Below are 18,266 nucleotides of genomic sequence, written 5' to 3' on the forward strand. Positions count from 1 at the left end.
TTCCTTAATGCTTTTCTTCCTTTTCATTTCACCGGTGTGAAGTGTTAAAGGCCTTTGTGTGAGGTGTCTTGTAATGTTCTCTGTTCTTCATCACAAACAGCAGATTGCTTCTGTAATGGCAGAGCATGTGAGGCGGAGAGCCCAAGTGAAACGCTGAGCTTCACTCCACAGAAACGCTTCTTAAATTGAAGTCAGAATAGAAATTGATTGTATTATCAGAGCTGAAGGTCCGGCGGGATCCAGAGAAGAGCTTTCATTAGATCTGCTGCTGAAGAAGCTTCTTTAAGACTTTCACACCTTCACACTGACATACAGAAACATGACCCTGAGATTCACCTTTAAAACAAGAATTATATATATATATATTTGTAAGAAGATGAACTGAACATTTCAGGGAAAACAAGTTTAGTTTTATTCCCCTGCTGTAACCCGTGTTTACTTGTTTTTCACAAAACAGGACTTGTTACCAATGTTCTGTTTCTCAAGCTTTTCTCCACTTGTGCTGCGCTGAAAAAAACACTAGTAGGATTTTTATTTTAAAGTAACATTTCATTAAAATGACATCAAAGAGGCTAACTACTAGTTGTGTAGAGAGTTTCAGTTGAAGAGTGGAAAACGTCAGATATTTGACTGTAAGCTTTTTTATTTTGTGTAGAAATGTGAGCTGGTTGTGGTCTCGACGAAAGATTCATTGACAGTCTAAATGTTTGACCTTTGATGGATGATTTGAATTGTTCTTCTTCAGATCCCATGCACGGACCGCGACGGCTGCAGGTCATCGACATCAAATCCAAGCAGTTCACCGTTCGCTGGCAGCCGTTCGGCTACAACGTGACACGCTGTCACAACTACAGTCTGACGGTAGAGTATCGATACACGCTGAACGGTAAAGAGGAAACCAGAGAGGAGAAATGTACCGATACTCTCAGCATCTCTCCTCAACACACCATCCGGAACCTGCTGCCCTTCACCAACGTCAGCGTGAAACTCATACTGAGAAACCCAGAGGGCATCAAAGAAAGTGAAGAACTCAACGCTTTGACGGATGAGGACGGTTAGTGCTTTATTATCACAAACATTCATTGAAAACAAATTGAAGATAAGATGAAGAAGTTATGAAATTTAACAATGAAACATCAAGCACACTTGTATACAAGCCTTTTCATCATGTGTCTCTGAGTGTGTTTGGTTCTTGTGTCTTTATTTAAAGTAAATTCAAATGATTTTCATCCGATCTAAAGTGATTCGTGATTTAACATAATTCCATCTGCACTTATAAATGAAGTCACAGGTTCAGGATGATAAGTGTTCTGGTTTATTAGACAATAAAGTCCATTTGAACGACATGTTATCTGAAGAATATTTATAAATACAACAAGCCAACTGAAGTCAAGGCCAAAATAAAGTCAGCAGTCCTGCGCTGATCCGAGTTCAAGGAGAAATAAACAGTCCTTCATTGAGGAACTTCACTCTTTTCACAGAAGGCAGTTGGTTTTTAAATATTGAATTTAGGAGAATATGAAGGGATAGTTTAAAATCAATGTTAGTCTGATTGTGTGTGTGTGTGTGTGTTGTAGTGCCGGGAGCCGTTCCTCTCGAGTCAATCCAGGGCAGCACATATGAGGAGAAGATCGCTCTCAGATGGAGAGAACCCATTCAGACGTATGGAATTATCAAACAGTATGAGGTAACATTACGTCTGGAGCATTCATCTCTTTCAGATCTCTGTTATTTCTCACAGACTCTCACAAATCTTCACTTTGGATTTATAAGGTTCTGCGTTGCAGTTTTGAGATAACAAGCTTAAAAGTGTTTGCGTTCCAAGCTGACTTTGTAGGTACATTAACACAATGTAGTGTAAAGATAAAATCATATAATGTAAATAAGTTGAGAAAGAAATGTGAACCTAATAGGCTCTATCGCACACCCGGTGCAATGCGGTGCAAGTGTTTTTTTGTTAGTTTCAGCCGACGCAGTTTTCCTTTTCCCGTCCTGCGCCGCGGTGTTAAAATGGCAAATGCATTTGCGCCCATGGGCGTGCTGGTCTAAAAAAGACCAGATCCTACTTTGAGGTACAGAAAATAGAACACAATATTTTGTGTTATTTAAAATACGCCTTCACAGAGGAAAGCGCAGCAGCACACAGACATCTTTAAATATGAAACAATAAAAGATGAAAATGTAGAAGATGATAATCTTAGACCATGTGCTTAGATTGTTCAAATAGAGCGCTATACATCTAAGGTGACGATGACATTTCTCATCACATTCTTTCAAGACTAATGATGTGATCTATTCATTTATAATGGACTGGTTGTGTATGTGTATGTGTGTTTTTATTTCTCTGGAGGAGTTCAAGTGGAAACATCTGTATAATGAAGCCTCAGATACTTAATTGAAACATAACCGAGCGCTCCGTCAGGTGTCCTCTGGGTTTCATTCATGAATACGGTCTTCACTCATCTGTTCTCTGCTGTCGGGCAGGTTCAGTGTTTCAGTGAAGTTGAAAGAACACTCACGAGCGCTGGACACCAGGAACGTGCAGGAAAAGTGCTTTCATGTGTGGAGAAGAACTGAGCATCTTCATTCTTCGACACGACTAACAGCAGACATATTGATTTACATGTTTGACTTCATCAGTGCATTTTACTCCTCTTCCTCATCATACTTTTGCCGGAGAGCTTCAGAAGAGAGAAAGTCCCCCACAATCCACTGCAACTCACATCACAGATCTTCACAGAGGATAATCTTATTGCTCACATGTTTCTCTTTCAGAGCTCAGCAGATCTGATCTGGAGTTCTCCACTGTGTCTCATTAAAGAATCAAGATGAGTCTCCTAAAACTGCTCAGAAATCATCTGGATTTGAGTTAATGTGATGAGACATGTTTGAGTTTTGATTGGAGCTCAGTGTGACACATTGATGTCATCTCAAACTCTCATGACAGACACATTTGTGACGTTTATGACTCTCAGGAGAAATATCTGAGACACACATGAGACTTGAGGTAAAGCTTCCATCTCATTGATGTCTATGAGAAACAACTGAGCTATTAGTTAGTCTTGTTTATGGTCTGTCTCAGGTTTTCTTTTCATTAAACACTCATTTCAAATTCATGAGATTATGAAGATGAAAGGATTGTGGAGCGTGTTCTGTCTTCTGCCGTGTCTCGGGTCCAGTTGATGTACAGTAAATGAACATTTTTTTGTGATGTCTATAGCTGGGATAACACATTGTGTGCTCAGTGTTTTTGTGTGACGTGTGACTCACGCTGAGGCTGAACTATACAGCGCTCAAAGGACTTATTGTTGCCGAGCTTCATTTGTTGAAATGTAGGCAATTAAGCTGTCAGATTCACGTTCTGAATTGACGTTCTGTCACCTCGGTCTCCTTTAAGAAAGTGTCAGAGCGCACGAAACAAAAGCTTTCTGCCTCATTTGAGTTTTCAAGACTTCCACCGTGACATTTCAGAACCTCTGTGTGTATTCATCAGTACAGAACGTCCTGGTCCACCACACCATCATCGTCTGTGATCAGAGCCTAAGACCTCATGAAATGATCTCAGATCAGCCGTACATCATGGAATTCATCTTGTATTTTATTTGTATTCTTTTTGTAACCCCTGTGAAGCAAAGACAAAATGCTAAATACGTTTAAATCCACCGCTGACCAGACGTGAATGTGTTGTGTGGTGTGTTTTGTCCTGTCCATCCATCCATCCATCCATCCGCCTGTCTTGCACTAATGGCACAGAGCCCCCCTGATGAGTCCAGAGCCCCCACATCATTCCCATTGTGTCTTTAAATTGAATGGGAATGAGATTAGACGGCTCTCCATTAGGAACTGAATGATTTATTTAAATCAAGTCCCTCGGCTACTCTTCATGAAGTGATATTAGATACGTGGGGCGTCTTGACTGGAGACACGGGCTGATCCAGAACAAAACCCTGAAAAGATGAAATCTCTCTTGTGATGCTTCCGGTCGAAATATCAGAATGTTTCTGTACAATATCTGCTGTTCAAAGTTGACATGAAACAATGTTCACAACCCTTTTAATGTGATGTTTTGGCCAGCGCGTGAGTTTCTTCTCTGTTTTATATCATAAGCGATCCAAAACTTGATGCGAGTTTGCTAATGTAGTGAGGGAATAGATATTAGACTGAAGATTGACTGACATGTGGCACGAGGAACACGCTAAGATATATAACATGTGGGGTTTACGATATTGGATCGTTTCACATGAATGGTGTGTGATGTGTGACATCATGTGTTTGTTCTCTTTCACCTGTAGATCTTCTATAAGGCCGTGAGCTCATTTGACCCTGAGTTTAATCTGGCCAATCAGAGCGGGAAGGTGTTGAAGTTCAGTAATGAGACGTCACATGTGTTTGTGGGATTGTATCCTGGTTCCACGTATTCCTTCACTATCAGAGCCAGCACGGTCAAGGGCTACGGACCACCCGTCATCACCCAGTTCACAACCAAGATATCACGTAAGTGCATCACCGCAACCGAGCCATGTTTAGATGTGTTTACACTCCAGTGTTTCCATGCTGACTGCGCAAAAACCGACTCATTGCGGACTGCTAGTTTATATGGCAAAACGTTGCAACAGATGAGAGTTCTTCTAGCCCTGAGTTTTTTGGACATTATGATGTCCACTCCAGGGGACGCGGTATCTAACGGGGCTAATACTTTAATTGAAAAAGAGAAACAAATACAGAAAAAAAGAATATGATATGTTATTTAGCAAGCTGTGCGATCCATTTTAATCCTCAGCCGCTGCTAATGAAATATTGTGTTTGGAATGGAAACACCGGTGTAAACGAGTTGGTTCTTTCTGTTGATATTCATAATAAACATGACATCACCAGTGAATGTTTCAATGTGTGTGTGAATGATGAACAGCGCCCCGTATGCCCGGGTACGAGCAGGAGAGTCCTCTCAATCAGACCGACAGCACCGTGACAGTCCTGCTGAAACCGGCTCAGAGCAGAGGAGCACCCGTCAGGTCCGTCATCACAACACACACACACACTTTCTTGTCTTCAGAAGATCACAGCATCATCACACAGACGGACACTATGGTCATTTCAACAAACATTTCATTTTCATATGTTGGTTCGTGTGTGCACTTTAAACATTCACGTGATCGCTAGTGGCTGTCTGATATCTCACATGGATGATGATCGTGACTTGAGTCTGTACTGTATGAGCTGTGTTTTAAAATGCACGCTGCACTTTAGCATGAATAAACCACACTGTGTTTTCACGCTTTTAGTTCAACGGTGAACATTTCAAAAGCACATTGACTTTATTCTGCCGTGAGGCCGTTTTAATGGAGGTAGACAGACAGGTGACAAAAGAGCCCTGAGAGGCTTTTACAAGCGTCTTTCAGCCGTGATAAAGAGAAGATGGATCTGATCACATGATGTCTTCCTGTGTTTTCACCACGAGCGTTGCGATTGGTCAGATGACATGAGTGTGATATGGCCCATTAACAAGTGGACTTCGCTTGAAGAGTATCAGACGAAACATCACGTCTGGTCTGAATATCATGTCATCGCCGCAGACCTTAAAGATTTCATATCGACATCAGTACAGTGCAGATTTCACCATCAATAGAGTAAACCTGTCACCCCACAGACATTGAAGTGCATTTGATGAAGGTGTTTGTAATGATGTTAACAGATTCAGAACGGGTGAATGAGGGTTAAATGAAAAGAGCGGCACGAATTATGACAAGCTGACAATATCTCATCTGCTTTAGAAAGGAATTTCAGATAAGCAGATGTTTCGTTGTGATACGCTGAGATCGCTTCCAGAAAGGATTTCTGTCGTTGTCAATGAAAGGGTTTTGGGAATAAAAACACTGTTGGTTACTGAAGGCGGGTGCGCGTTGGCCGTGTTGGGTTATTGAGTAAAGATGCGCTGATGTTTGATGACCGCAGGCTGGCGCATGAATACAGCATCTGGCACAAAAGAGAGATTAGTGTTCTCCCACGCCGGGCCTGCGCTGGCCTGCCGTCATACAGGATCCATCGGCCGGATACGACAAGCAATTGGAGACGGTATCAGGCGTTCCATGTAAAGCTTTGTGTCGTGTGTGTTGCAGTCGAGCGTAAAACAGCCAGCACTCTCCTCTATTTCTGGACACAATCGCTCCGTCTTTCATCCCCCTGGGCGTCATGTATCTGGCTCGGAGAAAACAGGCGTTTTTCCACTCTAGAGGAGCGATGTATTGTGGACGGGTTGTGTAGCTTCAGGGAGATGTGATGACATGATAATATGGGCTGTGTCACAGCTTCAGACCTCAGGAGAACATCAACACAACACAAACCAGAGTATGTACATGAGAGCAGGTGTGACACAATAAGCAGCTTTATTATTGGATGGATTGTGTGGGAACACCATGTTGATTTCCCAAACGAGGGCCACTTCAGGCGCTTTATTGCCTCTCATTGTCATTTCATAATAGTTTCCTTCAGGTTTTTATTAAATTCTGCAAAAAGTGGCAACACTGTTTAGTCTTTATGGAGCTTCAAGACGTTCATCATTTTCATAACTGTTGCAGTATTTTGAGAACATCATCATTCACCCTGAAATCTAAAGAAATGCTATTTCACATAAAGAAAGACATTTTCCTGAGAGTTAAAGTCCCAGTGAAATAAATATTCATAGTAAATAGTTTATCAATGTGTGTCATTCTCTTTTTAAAATGAGTGTGCTCCAGGGGCGTTTCCTCCGAGGAGGCAAGGGAGGCAGTGTCTCCTCTCCCCCTCGAAAATAATCGAATGAGAATATTACTAACAGTTCAGAAATAGAATAGGACAACGGATATAATGTAGTGAGCTAAATATGAGATAAATCAGCGTGTACAACAATGTGAAACAGCGCCCCCGCTCGAAAGAATTCCAAAGGGAGGCAGCGTTTCTCTTGCCTCCTCTAAGCTCATTGACTTTACATATAACCCGCTAAAGCGTGCCGTGAGTTTGAGTGGGGGTAATTGAAAAGAATGGAGAAAAGTCACGTGAGAGGAGGCAATGCCTCCAACGGGCTATGATTGGATTAACTCATCAGCGAGATCCCGCCTTACTGTTCGTCTTCGTCATTCATTTTAAACTGCGGGCGCTAAATTAGATTGAACGTTAATTAAATTATTTTATTAGTTGTATTAATCGGAGTTTAGGATTCGTGTCGGAGATAGCGGAGGCAGAGGAGTTATCGATTGTTGACAGAATTACGTGGTTCAGATTTGTTCAAAAACTTTTGCTTGTGATCAGGCTGCTCAGGATAGTAGCAAGGCTAAAGTTAGTCACATCCAGCGCCGCCGCTCCTACCACGCGAATCACTTGCAGGTAAGTCCATGTTTAATCAAAATTACCATACGAACCAACAGAGACGCTTTCGCCTCTTCGTTAGAGCGCTCATCTCCCATTCGGATCGACGTAGGTTCGAAGCCCGTGCAGAGCGGGGCGAGCAATCTTAATTTCGGTGCAGCTTGCGATCTGAATTGAGATTTTACTGTTAAACATTGATAGTTTTTTGTTTTGCTATTCTGTTTACTGAAGAAAAGTTTGCACCTTTAAGGGGGGGGGGGCATCATAATGGAATTATGCTTAGGGCACCAAAATGGCTAGCAGCGGCCCTGGTCATATCTATTTGATTTGATCTCTTAAATGCTTTGAGTATTTCTGGGACTGCTAATAATTAAATTGATGGTATTGGTAATGATGTTATTCTTATATAGGGAATCCCAAATGTTCCAGAAGAAGATGAAGGTGGTGTTGATGTACCTTTTCCCAAAGCAGGGAAAATAAAAAAATAAAAAAATCAGAAGTACATACTGTAATGAACTTGTAGTAATTAAAAGGAATTTTTCACACATAAACACTGAAATGACACTGGTTTTCTGACAAACGCACTTGTTAATAGTGTCACGATATGGCTTGGACAGAACCCAGATGCAGGCAGACGAGGAGTTAGATAAATCAAATTTTATTTGAATGTGAACAAAACTAGAAAAACAAACACCCGCAATGGGGAAAAACAAGAACAAAAACACACTAGCAACACACACTAGAAACAAACACAAAACAAGAATCTTTAAAATGAAATAATCTTTTCACAAACTGTAAACTGAAACCGGGTAGTCCAACACGACAAGAAACTGTGATACTACCGTGAGCATTGATAATAGACAAAAGATATAGACAATGCACCAACACTGAACAGAGAGAAACTGAGACCATATAAAGGGAGACACTAACGAGGAGTGATTACATGGGGAGAGTGGTGACAGCTGATGGGAATGAAACCCTAACGAGGTGAATTACAAAACAGACGATGGGAATGAAACCCTAACAGGAGATAGGAGGGTGGGGCTGAGAGACATAACAGGAAGACACGTGGCATCACGTAACAACATAAAGCCACATGTCTCCACACATAACACAACAGAAACCCGAAAGACGTGGCAATGTCATGACTCTGCCCAGGGAGCTTGAAAGCTCGAGACAGGAAGGACAGAGTCCTAACATTACCCCCGCCCCCAGAAACGCCCCATGGCGTCTCAAGGGAGAAACCTCAGCGGGCCAAAACACAAAAGCACAAAGACAAACACCACAAGAACAACACAGAACAAACTAAAGGGAACATAAGGGAGGCTATGAAGGGGTTCGGGTGGGTCAACAAAAACAACAAACATGGGAGGGGGGGTGGGGGAATGGGAGGCCAAACCTTGGGGACACCAGAAAAGGGTGGGACAGGTTGAGGAGACTTGAAACAACCGGACGAGACCGGCGGGGACTTGAAGCAACCGGACGAGACCGGCGGGGACTTGAAGCAACCGGACGAGACCGGCGGGGACTTGAAGCAACCGGACGAGACCGGCGGGGACTTGAAGCAACCGGACGAGACCGGCGGGGACTTGAAGCAACCGGACGAGACCGGCGGGGACTTGAAGCAACCGGACGAGACCGGCGGGGACCTGAAGCAACCGGACGAGACCGGCGGGGACTTGAAGGGGCTAGGGAGAGGTGTGTGTCCAAGGGGGGAAAAAGCTTGAGGTGATGCCGGCCGGAGAACTGGCTGAGGCACCGGCTGGAAGTCCGCCTGCGGAAGGGCAGGTCTGGATGCCTGCTGATGGGCAGGTCCTGAAGCCTGCGGAAGGGCAGGTCCTGAAGCCTGCGGAAGGGCAGGTCCTGATGCCTGCTGAAGGGCAGGTCCGGCCGCCTGCGGAAGGGCAGGTCCGGCCGCCTGCGGAAGGGCAGGTCCTGACGCCTGCGGAAAGGCAGGTCCTGACGCCTGCGGAAAGGCAGGTCCTGACGCCTGCGGAAAGGCAGGTCCTGGCGCCTGCGGAAAGGCAGGTCCTGACGCCTGCGGAAAGGCAGGTCCTGACGCCTGCGGAAAGGCAGGTCCTGACGCCTGCGGAAAGGCAGGTCCTGACGCCTGCTGAGAGGCAGGTCCTGACGCCTGCTGAGAGGCAGGTCCTGACGCCTGCTGAGAGGCAGGTCCTGACGCCTGCTGAGAAGCAGGTCCTGACGCCTGCTGAGAAGCAGGTCCTGACGCCTGCTGAGAGCCAGGTCCTGACGCCTGCTGAGAGCCAGGTCCTGACGCCTGCGGAAAGGCAGGTACTGACGCCTGCGGAAAGGCAGGTCCTGACGCCTGCGGAGAGGCAGGTCTGGAAACCTGCGGAGAGGCAGGTCTGGACGCCTGCTGGATCGCTGGCTGTGAACCCAGCTGGAGAACCGGCAGGAGCGCCGGCTGGGCTGGGTTACGTGCCCCCCTCCGTTGCCTCTTCCTCTTCTGCCGAGCCAATCTCCTGGTAGTCGGCTGGAGGAAGGAGGTGAAGGACGGGGCTGGCTCCGCGTTGGAGGCCTCCGAAGAGGACCCCCAGGACTCTCTCCTTCCACGCTTGCCCTGAAGACTGGTAGGTGGTGAAGAGGTTGCAGGGTCCGAGGCTGTTGGTGCGGTGGTGGTCACCACCCCAAGCTCCAGGATGTGATCCTCGGGGATGGGGCCCAACGGAGAAGACAACCTCGGACAGACGGAGACACTGGGCTCCGGTCGGCTCATGGCGAACTGGAGCACACCCTCGAAGCCAAGCGGTCTCAGCCTCCTCATCTCCGCAGGCGATAGGGGGACCCTCAGTCCGCTGTTGAATGCCGCCGTCACCTCTTCCTCCCCGAAGAGCTCCTCCACTGCGGCTTCCAGGAACCTGTCCAGGTACTCGTCCCGGTCCAAGTTCCCCTGGCGAATGTTGGAGAGGGGACCAGGCTGGCGAGGCCTTGCAGGGAAAATCGCCGCCTGCTGGGTTCTTATGGGTTGGTGCATTCTGTCACGATATGGCTTGGACAGAACCCAGATGCAGGCAGACGAGGAGTTAGATAAATCAAATTTTATTTGAATGTGAACAAAACTAGAAAAACAAACACCCGCAATGGGGAAAAACAAGAACAAAAACACACTAGCAACACACACTAGAAACAAACACAAAACAAGAATCTTTAAAATGAAATAATCTTTTCACAAACTGTAAACTGAAACCGGGTAGTCCAACACGACAAGAAACTGTGATACTACCGTGAGCATTGATAATAGACAAAAGATATAGACAATGCACCAACACTGAACAGAGAGAAACTGAGACCATATAAAGGGAGACACTAACGAGGAGTGATTACATGGGGAGAGTGGTGACAGCTGATGGGAATGAAACCCTAACGAGGTGAATTACAAAACAGACGATGGGAATGAAACCCTAACAGGAGATAGGAGGGTGGGGCTGAGAGACATAACAGGAAGACACGTGGCATCACGTAACAACATAAAGCCACATGTCTCCACACATAACACAACAGAAACCCGAAAGACGTGGCAATGTCATGACTCTGCCCAGGGAGCTTGAAAGCTCGAGACAGGAAGGACAGAGTCCTAACAAATAGTGCAGAGATTAACAAAAATGACATGGATAGAAATCTGCCTCCTCATTTTTTAAGTCCACCGCACACCACTGGTGTGCTCTCATAATCTTTAGTTAAATCTGAAATGGACTTTCGTCCTGTAATGACTATCCATCATAGATGATGTATGGAAGACGTGTTGGGCGGAGCATCCGTTAACTCCTCCCCTTCAACTGTCAGTCTGCTGCCGGTTCCATTTCAAAATGCAACAGCTGTTTTATACATCCAATCAAATCGCAGAGAAAGATGAAAGCCACACCCGCTGTTTTTCTCATTGGAAATGCCCTTTCACTCAGAAAGGCATCAAAATATGGAAGTAAAAGCGAACCACTTCCAGTTCACAGGGACTGTGAAGCACTGAATGACACCGTCTCGTTATTGATAACATTTTTGGAAGCTTAGCTTTGTTTAGCCAGAGATCAGTTTCTCATGTGAGACCGTCAGGACATAAATGAGATTTCCTATTACTAGATCTCCAGAATCCAGAGGTTCTTACCCAGAATTAATCGTGGTGGGGTTTTATAGGAAAGAGAATAAATACAGCGGTCAGTTTAGATGCTTTTAAATCTGTTGAACACAAGAGACTGATCGATACGTCCAATACTTTAGGCTTAAGTTGATATATGTCACGCCTTACATGAGTCCCAGATTAAACTCAGATCATGTTGAGCATTGACACACGATGTGTGCGGCGGCTGTAAGCGCTTGACGTGCAGCACCCGTGATGGCAGCGCAGCAGTGATGAATAAATGTCGGCGGCTCACTGTGGAGAAGATGTGTAATTGGTAAACGGTCACAGGAGCCGATGAAACGCCTCGCGGGTGTTTTAGGAGGAATAATTGGTGTCAGTGGAGGTTACGCTGACTTCCTCCGGTCATTTAGCAGGTATTTGTTGATGTTGATGTAGTTTGTATTGGGTTTGTGATCGTGTCGTGTGATTACTTTAGGAAACATCCCGATATGCTTTATAATGACCGTAACCACACATAGCGCTCGCCTGGCTTCTCGTTGCCATGGCACCCGCTCTTTCCACGCCAATTAGAGGAAGTGTTTCCAAGGTCGCTGATCCTGGAAGTCTGACTGTGTGAGGGAGATTAGGCCGTCCAGATCACAACTTCTTACTTTCTTGAACTACAGTCACACCAGTTAAAACCAGAAAAGACTTTTCATTTTACTTTGATAGAATATGGATTTCAGTTCAATTAAGTTTTTCTACGTTTGTTTGTAAAATTCTAAATCATTTAATGCCACTTCATTTATTCAACGTCTCAAATCGTTTTTCTGCAGTCTCTTGTGTATGAAATCACAGTGTGATAGAATGTCAACTCAATCGAGTTATTTGTTAGTAATGAATGAACGGCGCTCAAAGCACTGACAACCCTTTAGAGAAGTTTTGAAAGGATTTGTATTTGGCTTTATGGAAACCGTAATGTTCTGCTGATATGTGTTGGATTCTACTGGTAGGATTTTAAATCGTATTGGAATAATGCACAAAACACACTACAAAAAGTAATTTTGTTTAACAATTTCTGAAATGATGAAACATAAGCTTTTTCCATTAAAACCATCAGTGTTTTGGCCATTCTTCCCATAGGATTTAACATCCCGCCAATAGAATCCATCATATTCCAGCATAATAGTTTCAATTGAAACCAATACAAATCCCTTTAAAACCATTACAGCTTCTTTTTCAGTTTTTTTTCAATAGGGAAAATCTACAGGTTCTTTAGTGATTCATATCATAATCATATCATCACATCTTCTTATTTACATTCACAGTTAAATATATAGCAAATCTATGAATGATTTCAAGGTTAATAACAATAATAAAATTACACACAGTGTTACTATTGAGTGTTGTGAGTGTGATTTTTCACCCATGATGCTGTTGTCTAAAAGCAGCTCTCAGTGTGTTAAAAACATTCTTTTCATTTGTCCTGTAATGTTTGTGCAGTTCCAGAGATGTGCTGTGCAGATCCACCCTTCTCACCTGTGATGAAATGTGTCAGGATGAGCTATTAGAGCAGGACCGAAGTCATATCTGCCGTCTGTACATCACACACGGTGTCATCTCTTTAAAGTAATGGGTGGCCTTTAAGTCAGCTGTAAATCTTCAGAAATGGCCCGTGTCGTGTTCTCTCAGAGACTGAAACGCTCTTGAAGTTCTGCCCTTTGTTCTTCTCAGCGAAGGCTTGGCATCAACCCTTTTCTCACCAGCATCTCCGGCTGAAATTTATATTTTATTACATTCACTTTTACTGCTAAATAGCCGCTGAAGGTCAAAGGTAGATATCAGCTGGAATATTTACAACAACATACTGTATCTCGGACATTTATCACACATCTCATCCTTACTGCATTAAATTATGTTATATTAGAATATAATTATACAGTATATTTTTATAATATATATATATATATATATATATATATATATGTATTATATTTGTATTTAGCTTAAACATAGTTCACTTTTCAAATTAGGTTTCTATTAAATGAATTTTTAAAGATCTTTATCTCGCAATCCCAGATGACTTGAGTCGTCATGTTAATTCATTGAGAAAATCGTTTAATTTGTTTTCATTTGCGTTGGGTACGTAAATGAACATTCTTTTATTTTTATTCAAAGCTACTTAAAAATGCTTTAAGCTGTGAAGTAAAAGCGGATCATGTTTATTCTGCCAGTTAAATATAGTTTCATTCAATTCAATTCAATTTGATTTATTTAGCACTTTTCACCATTTGCATTGTTCCAAAGCAGCTTTACAGGGGAAAAACCAAAAACCCAAGAAAGGGTAAAACACACTACATGGTGTGTTATATTGTAAATCCAATTATTCTAGTAAATAATATCTAATGTCAGCATCTCCTGCTGGTTTATTTATCATATTTAGCATGAAGTGAATGTTTGTCTGTAAAGATGTGTCTTTAATCTAGATTTAAATTGGGCGAGTGTGTCTGATCCTGGAATAATATCAGGAAGGTTATTCCAGAGTTTAGGTGCTACATATGAGAAAGCTTGACCCCCTTTGGTGGATTTAGTTATTCTAGGTATTATCAAAAGTCCTGAGTTTTGAGATCTTAGAGAGTGTGATGGGTTGTAGTGTGATAGAAGCTCTGTTAGGTAGGTAGGGGCTAAACCCTTTAAGGCTTTATAAGTGATTAAAAGAACTTTAAAGTCAATACGATACTTAATGTGAAGCCAGTGAAGGGCTGATAAAATTGGGGTTATGTGATGGTATTTTCTGAACTAACTGTAGTTTGTTTATTGATGATGCAGGACAAACACTAAGTAGCGCATTACAGTAGTCAAGTCTTGAGGTCATAAATGCATGAATAAGCTTCTCCGCGTCAGCAACACAGTTTAAATAAACATACATAACCTGCAAATAAACTAAATGTACTGATAGTGTAATAGTTTATATATTCACATAGCCCTCGTGATATTGTGTGTAAACCTTTGGGGGTCCACCTGTCAACCAACATTAACCACATCACACGAGTGTATTTGAATGTGTTGTGTGTTCTGTGTCAGACGTTTGACCTTCTTTCACTGGAGAATCAGCAGAACATCATGTCAATGATTAGTGAATTATTCTCCAACAGAATGTATTGATTCTATTAACCTTTGTGAACTAATCCATCCGTGTCTGATTAACCTAAAACCTTCTTAATTCAATTATCAATCTGTCTATTCACTCAGGAATAATCTGCAGCTAATTGCAGCAATCACACATTTGAATAGCTGAGCTGAGCCGAGAGTGGATGTGGAAGAGGTTTGCAGACAGGCTTTTCATCTGCACTGCTATAATGGATGTCAATGCCAGTTACCAGTGTTGTGGATTGGATTTTATTAGACAGAAAGTAGCAATACACCCTAACATACTCTTTACACAACTTATTTCCATTGTGATCCTTGATATTCTTAATTTGGTGACGACAGATGTTTTTAGCATTCGAATCCCTATATACACTTAATGTTCAAGGAACTTTATTCCGTTCAAGAGCACCAACACATGGAAATGCTCTTTTACCGTACGAGTTTTTGAACCTACAGAAATCCATAATGCTCTGTCTAGTGCTGTAAGAATGGCTTAAATGAACCCGTGAGAAATACGATTTAAAATATCCTGGAGCTTTATTGTTATTTATTTTGTGTTGTACCATCTGATACCATGCACATTTGGCTATGGTTTGTTGAACACAGATGATGTCTGTGTGCTGTGTGTTTCTCTCTCACGGAGCGGGATACAGATGAGCTAAAAGAGCTTTGTGACCTTTAGGCGTTTGAAATATTAAAGAGCAAATGGAGTCTCGCTCTGGGTACTTGTAAAGCTAATTTGTCTCTGACAGAAGGGGAGAGATTTGGATCGGAGGAGAATGGGCTGAGGTTCGGTCTCTGCTGGTCTTTGCTCTAATAAAGGGACTCGGAGCCCCGGTCGGCAGTAATTCCAACTCCATTTCATTTGTCCCTGCATGTCTGAGACAGAAGATTTCCTCGCTGAGGTTTCTGAGCCCCGTCAGGTCTTGATCCGCCTGGCCAATTGGAGAAAAGAGTCTTCTTTTGGTATTCCATTATTCTCTTTACACACTGTACGAAGCGTGCCGAGCCCCCCCGGCTCATGTTGTCATTTCACTCTCTCGCTCTGGTGTGTTTTTCTGGAAATTCAAGATCACGCTGTGTGTCAGAGTTGAGTTTTTGAATGTCTGTGAATAGGTGGTGTTTTTTATTTCTGGTGCTGATATAAATGAGATGTGTAGAGGGTTTCTCTCGGGCTGCTGGATTCACACACTTCATTAAATCTGTTCAGACGATGACTCTTGGCTGAGATGTGAACCTGCGGCTCCAGTGCAAGTCAAACGCTGGCCGGCCAGCGCATCACACAGTTTAAAGCCAAGCAAACATGAAGCTGGAGATTGATCACATTAGCACACCCAAGGCATTTCATCTGTCTGATGCTGATGGAGCTGTGAGGCTTATTTGGGAAAAAGGAATATGAATTCTAGAACTGTGGACTATGAATTGAATGATCCATCATCTTATAGTAAAAGAGTAATATACTTGTTTTTGATGATCATATGGATTGACCGTGATTACTGAAGCACAATCGGAGGTTACTGTGGCATAGTCCCCATGTTTTTATTGTCAAACCATGAACAATGACCAAATCATTACAGATGAGCAATGTTTATGTAATATCATGAGTAATAATGGTAATGATAATTGTATTATTTGTGTTTGGTGTGGGGATTGTACCGTGGATATTAGGTTTCAACCTTTGGTGGGGTAAAATGTGTATAAACTTAAATGCATCTGGAAAATGTTCAGGTTTGACCAAACCATGTGTTGAAACAACAGCAAGTTTCACCTGTAACACACAACTGTGGTAGTACTGTGTTTTTGTTTGTTTGTGTTGTGATGACACGCTACTAGAGTAGAATATACATAATGAAATGAACATGATATTTATGTGTTTAAGTTTATTGTTTATCGAGTATAATTTTCATATTCAAATAAACCACAGTATATATGACTGTATGTTAAAGTAAAACTATATCACGGTGTGTATTGACGTGTGTGTGTGTGCAGTGTGTATCAGGTGGTGGTTGAAGAGGAGCGTCCGCGGCGTTCACGGAGAGCTGCAGAGATTCTGCGGTGTTATCCAATCCCCATCCACTTCCAGAACGCCTCCGTGCTGAACTCTCAGTATTACTTCACAGCAGAGTTCCCTGCCGGCCGGATTCAAAGCCCACTGCCCTTCACTGTGGGGGACAACCGGACGTATGACGGCTACTGGAACCTTCCGCTGCTGCCTCACAAGAGCTACAGCATCTACTATCAGGCCGTCAGCACGGCCAACGGGGTGAGAACTCAAAACTACATCCTCTTTACATTTCATTGATCCAAGCAGAAATGACAGAATCACTCAATTCTACTCATCTGACACTCAACACCAATGTCTTTCAGTGTGAACCTCATAATTCAGTGTAAGACTGATGTGAATCTTTAGATGATCGACGGAGCAGAAAACATTTCAACTCATTTGCACGTTTCTGTTTATTTACTGCGATGCTCCTGTATGAAGACTCTTGCAATTATAACCGTGGCATTTTCTCATGAGGTCAAGTGATGTCTAACTTTGATTAATCGCATCTCTCGTGACCTGCACTTGCTCGTGTCGTCTCACACGCTTTAAAAAGCATCGCTCCAGTTTTCTTCACATGATTCTGTTTTTTAATTGCTCCCAATTAGCAGAATGCCACCAATTACAGCCGGCGCTTTCTCTTCTCCCTGGTGACAGTAATGTAGACGAAAACAAGTCCGTCCGCACACAACCCCGGCGAGACTCTGATGACCTTCAGCATAAACGCTCTTCCATTTGCCTCCCGTTCCAATTATTTCCTTTTACAACTCACAGATTTATTTTGCTACTTTATTCTCTTCACAACAAAGTTGGCGAATGTTTTGTCAAGGTCGAATCACGGGCTTCGCGCGCATATTAACAGCTCAGGCGGAAGCTCACCTCGTTTCTTTTCTTTTGGGGAAAATCTGCAGAAGTTTGTGGAAATCATTTGAAGGGGATAACACGTGTTAAACAGAGCTGAGAGCGATACGCTCCAAAAGAACTACTGCAGAGGTTCCTCACAGGTCTGTTTATTCATTCATTAATAATGTTTTCTAAAGAACAAAGAACCAAAGAAAGAAAACTTCACAATGTGCTGAATGTGAAGAAACGGCAGGAGCCAATGAGAGAGAAGTGATGTTTAAAGAGCCGGTACTCAGACGTGATTCACTGATGCATTATTAACACTTCAATGTAATTGAAAATGAGAATGATCAGCCATCGCTCTTTTTTATATGCAAATTAACCCAAATGAAAAGGCCATGCTTTATTTCTGCCAGGGTGAGAGAGAGAGACACACTTCAGCCATTAGATAATTCAGTGTGTCTAATTGGAGTCACTTGGCCTGCGGGGAGCACAGTCGTGTGTGTGTGTGTGTGTGTGTGTGTGTGCGTCTGTGTGTGTGCACGCATGTGTGTTTGTCTGGGTTTCCGATGTGAATATATGTTCAGTGTGTAAGTGTGTGTTTCTTCTGTAAATAAATGTGTGTGTGTGTGTGTGTTGTGAGACCTGTGACATTTGCGTGTGGATCCCTGCAGATGGCTCACAGAAGGTCAGCTCAGCTCTGTTACTCAAAGACTCTTATTAGAAACGCTTCAGGAAAATCACCACACAGGTTACTTCAAATCAAACTTCTTCTGGCCTTTGACTGCTTAACAGCACACATAACAAACACAA

The 18,266-nt window shown here is 43.0% G+C and overlaps 1 protein-coding gene across 1 annotated transcript in view; it reads left to right on the forward strand.

The window, feature by feature from the left end:
• LOC306912080 (receptor-type tyrosine-protein phosphatase mu-like) overlaps positions 1-18,266 on the forward strand; it is an 89,273-nt gene that overhangs the window by 22,575 nt on the left and 48,432 nt on the right. Inside the window, exons 6-10 of the mRNA XM_079487949.1 lie at positions 746-1,054; positions 1,578-1,687; positions 4,293-4,494; positions 4,910-5,012; positions 16,556-16,829. Coding sequence (XP_079344075.1) covers positions 746-1,054; positions 1,578-1,687; positions 4,293-4,494; positions 4,910-5,012; positions 16,556-16,829 — 998 coding nt within the window. The remainder of the gene's footprint in view (positions 1-745; positions 1,055-1,577; positions 1,688-4,292; positions 4,495-4,909; positions 5,013-16,555; positions 16,830-18,266) is intronic.

This window comes from Barbatula barbatula (assembly GCF_947034865.1).
Source record: "Barbatula barbatula genome assembly, chromosome: 23".
Taxonomy (NCBI): domain Eukaryota; kingdom Metazoa; phylum Chordata; class Actinopteri; order Cypriniformes; family Nemacheilidae; genus Barbatula; species Barbatula barbatula.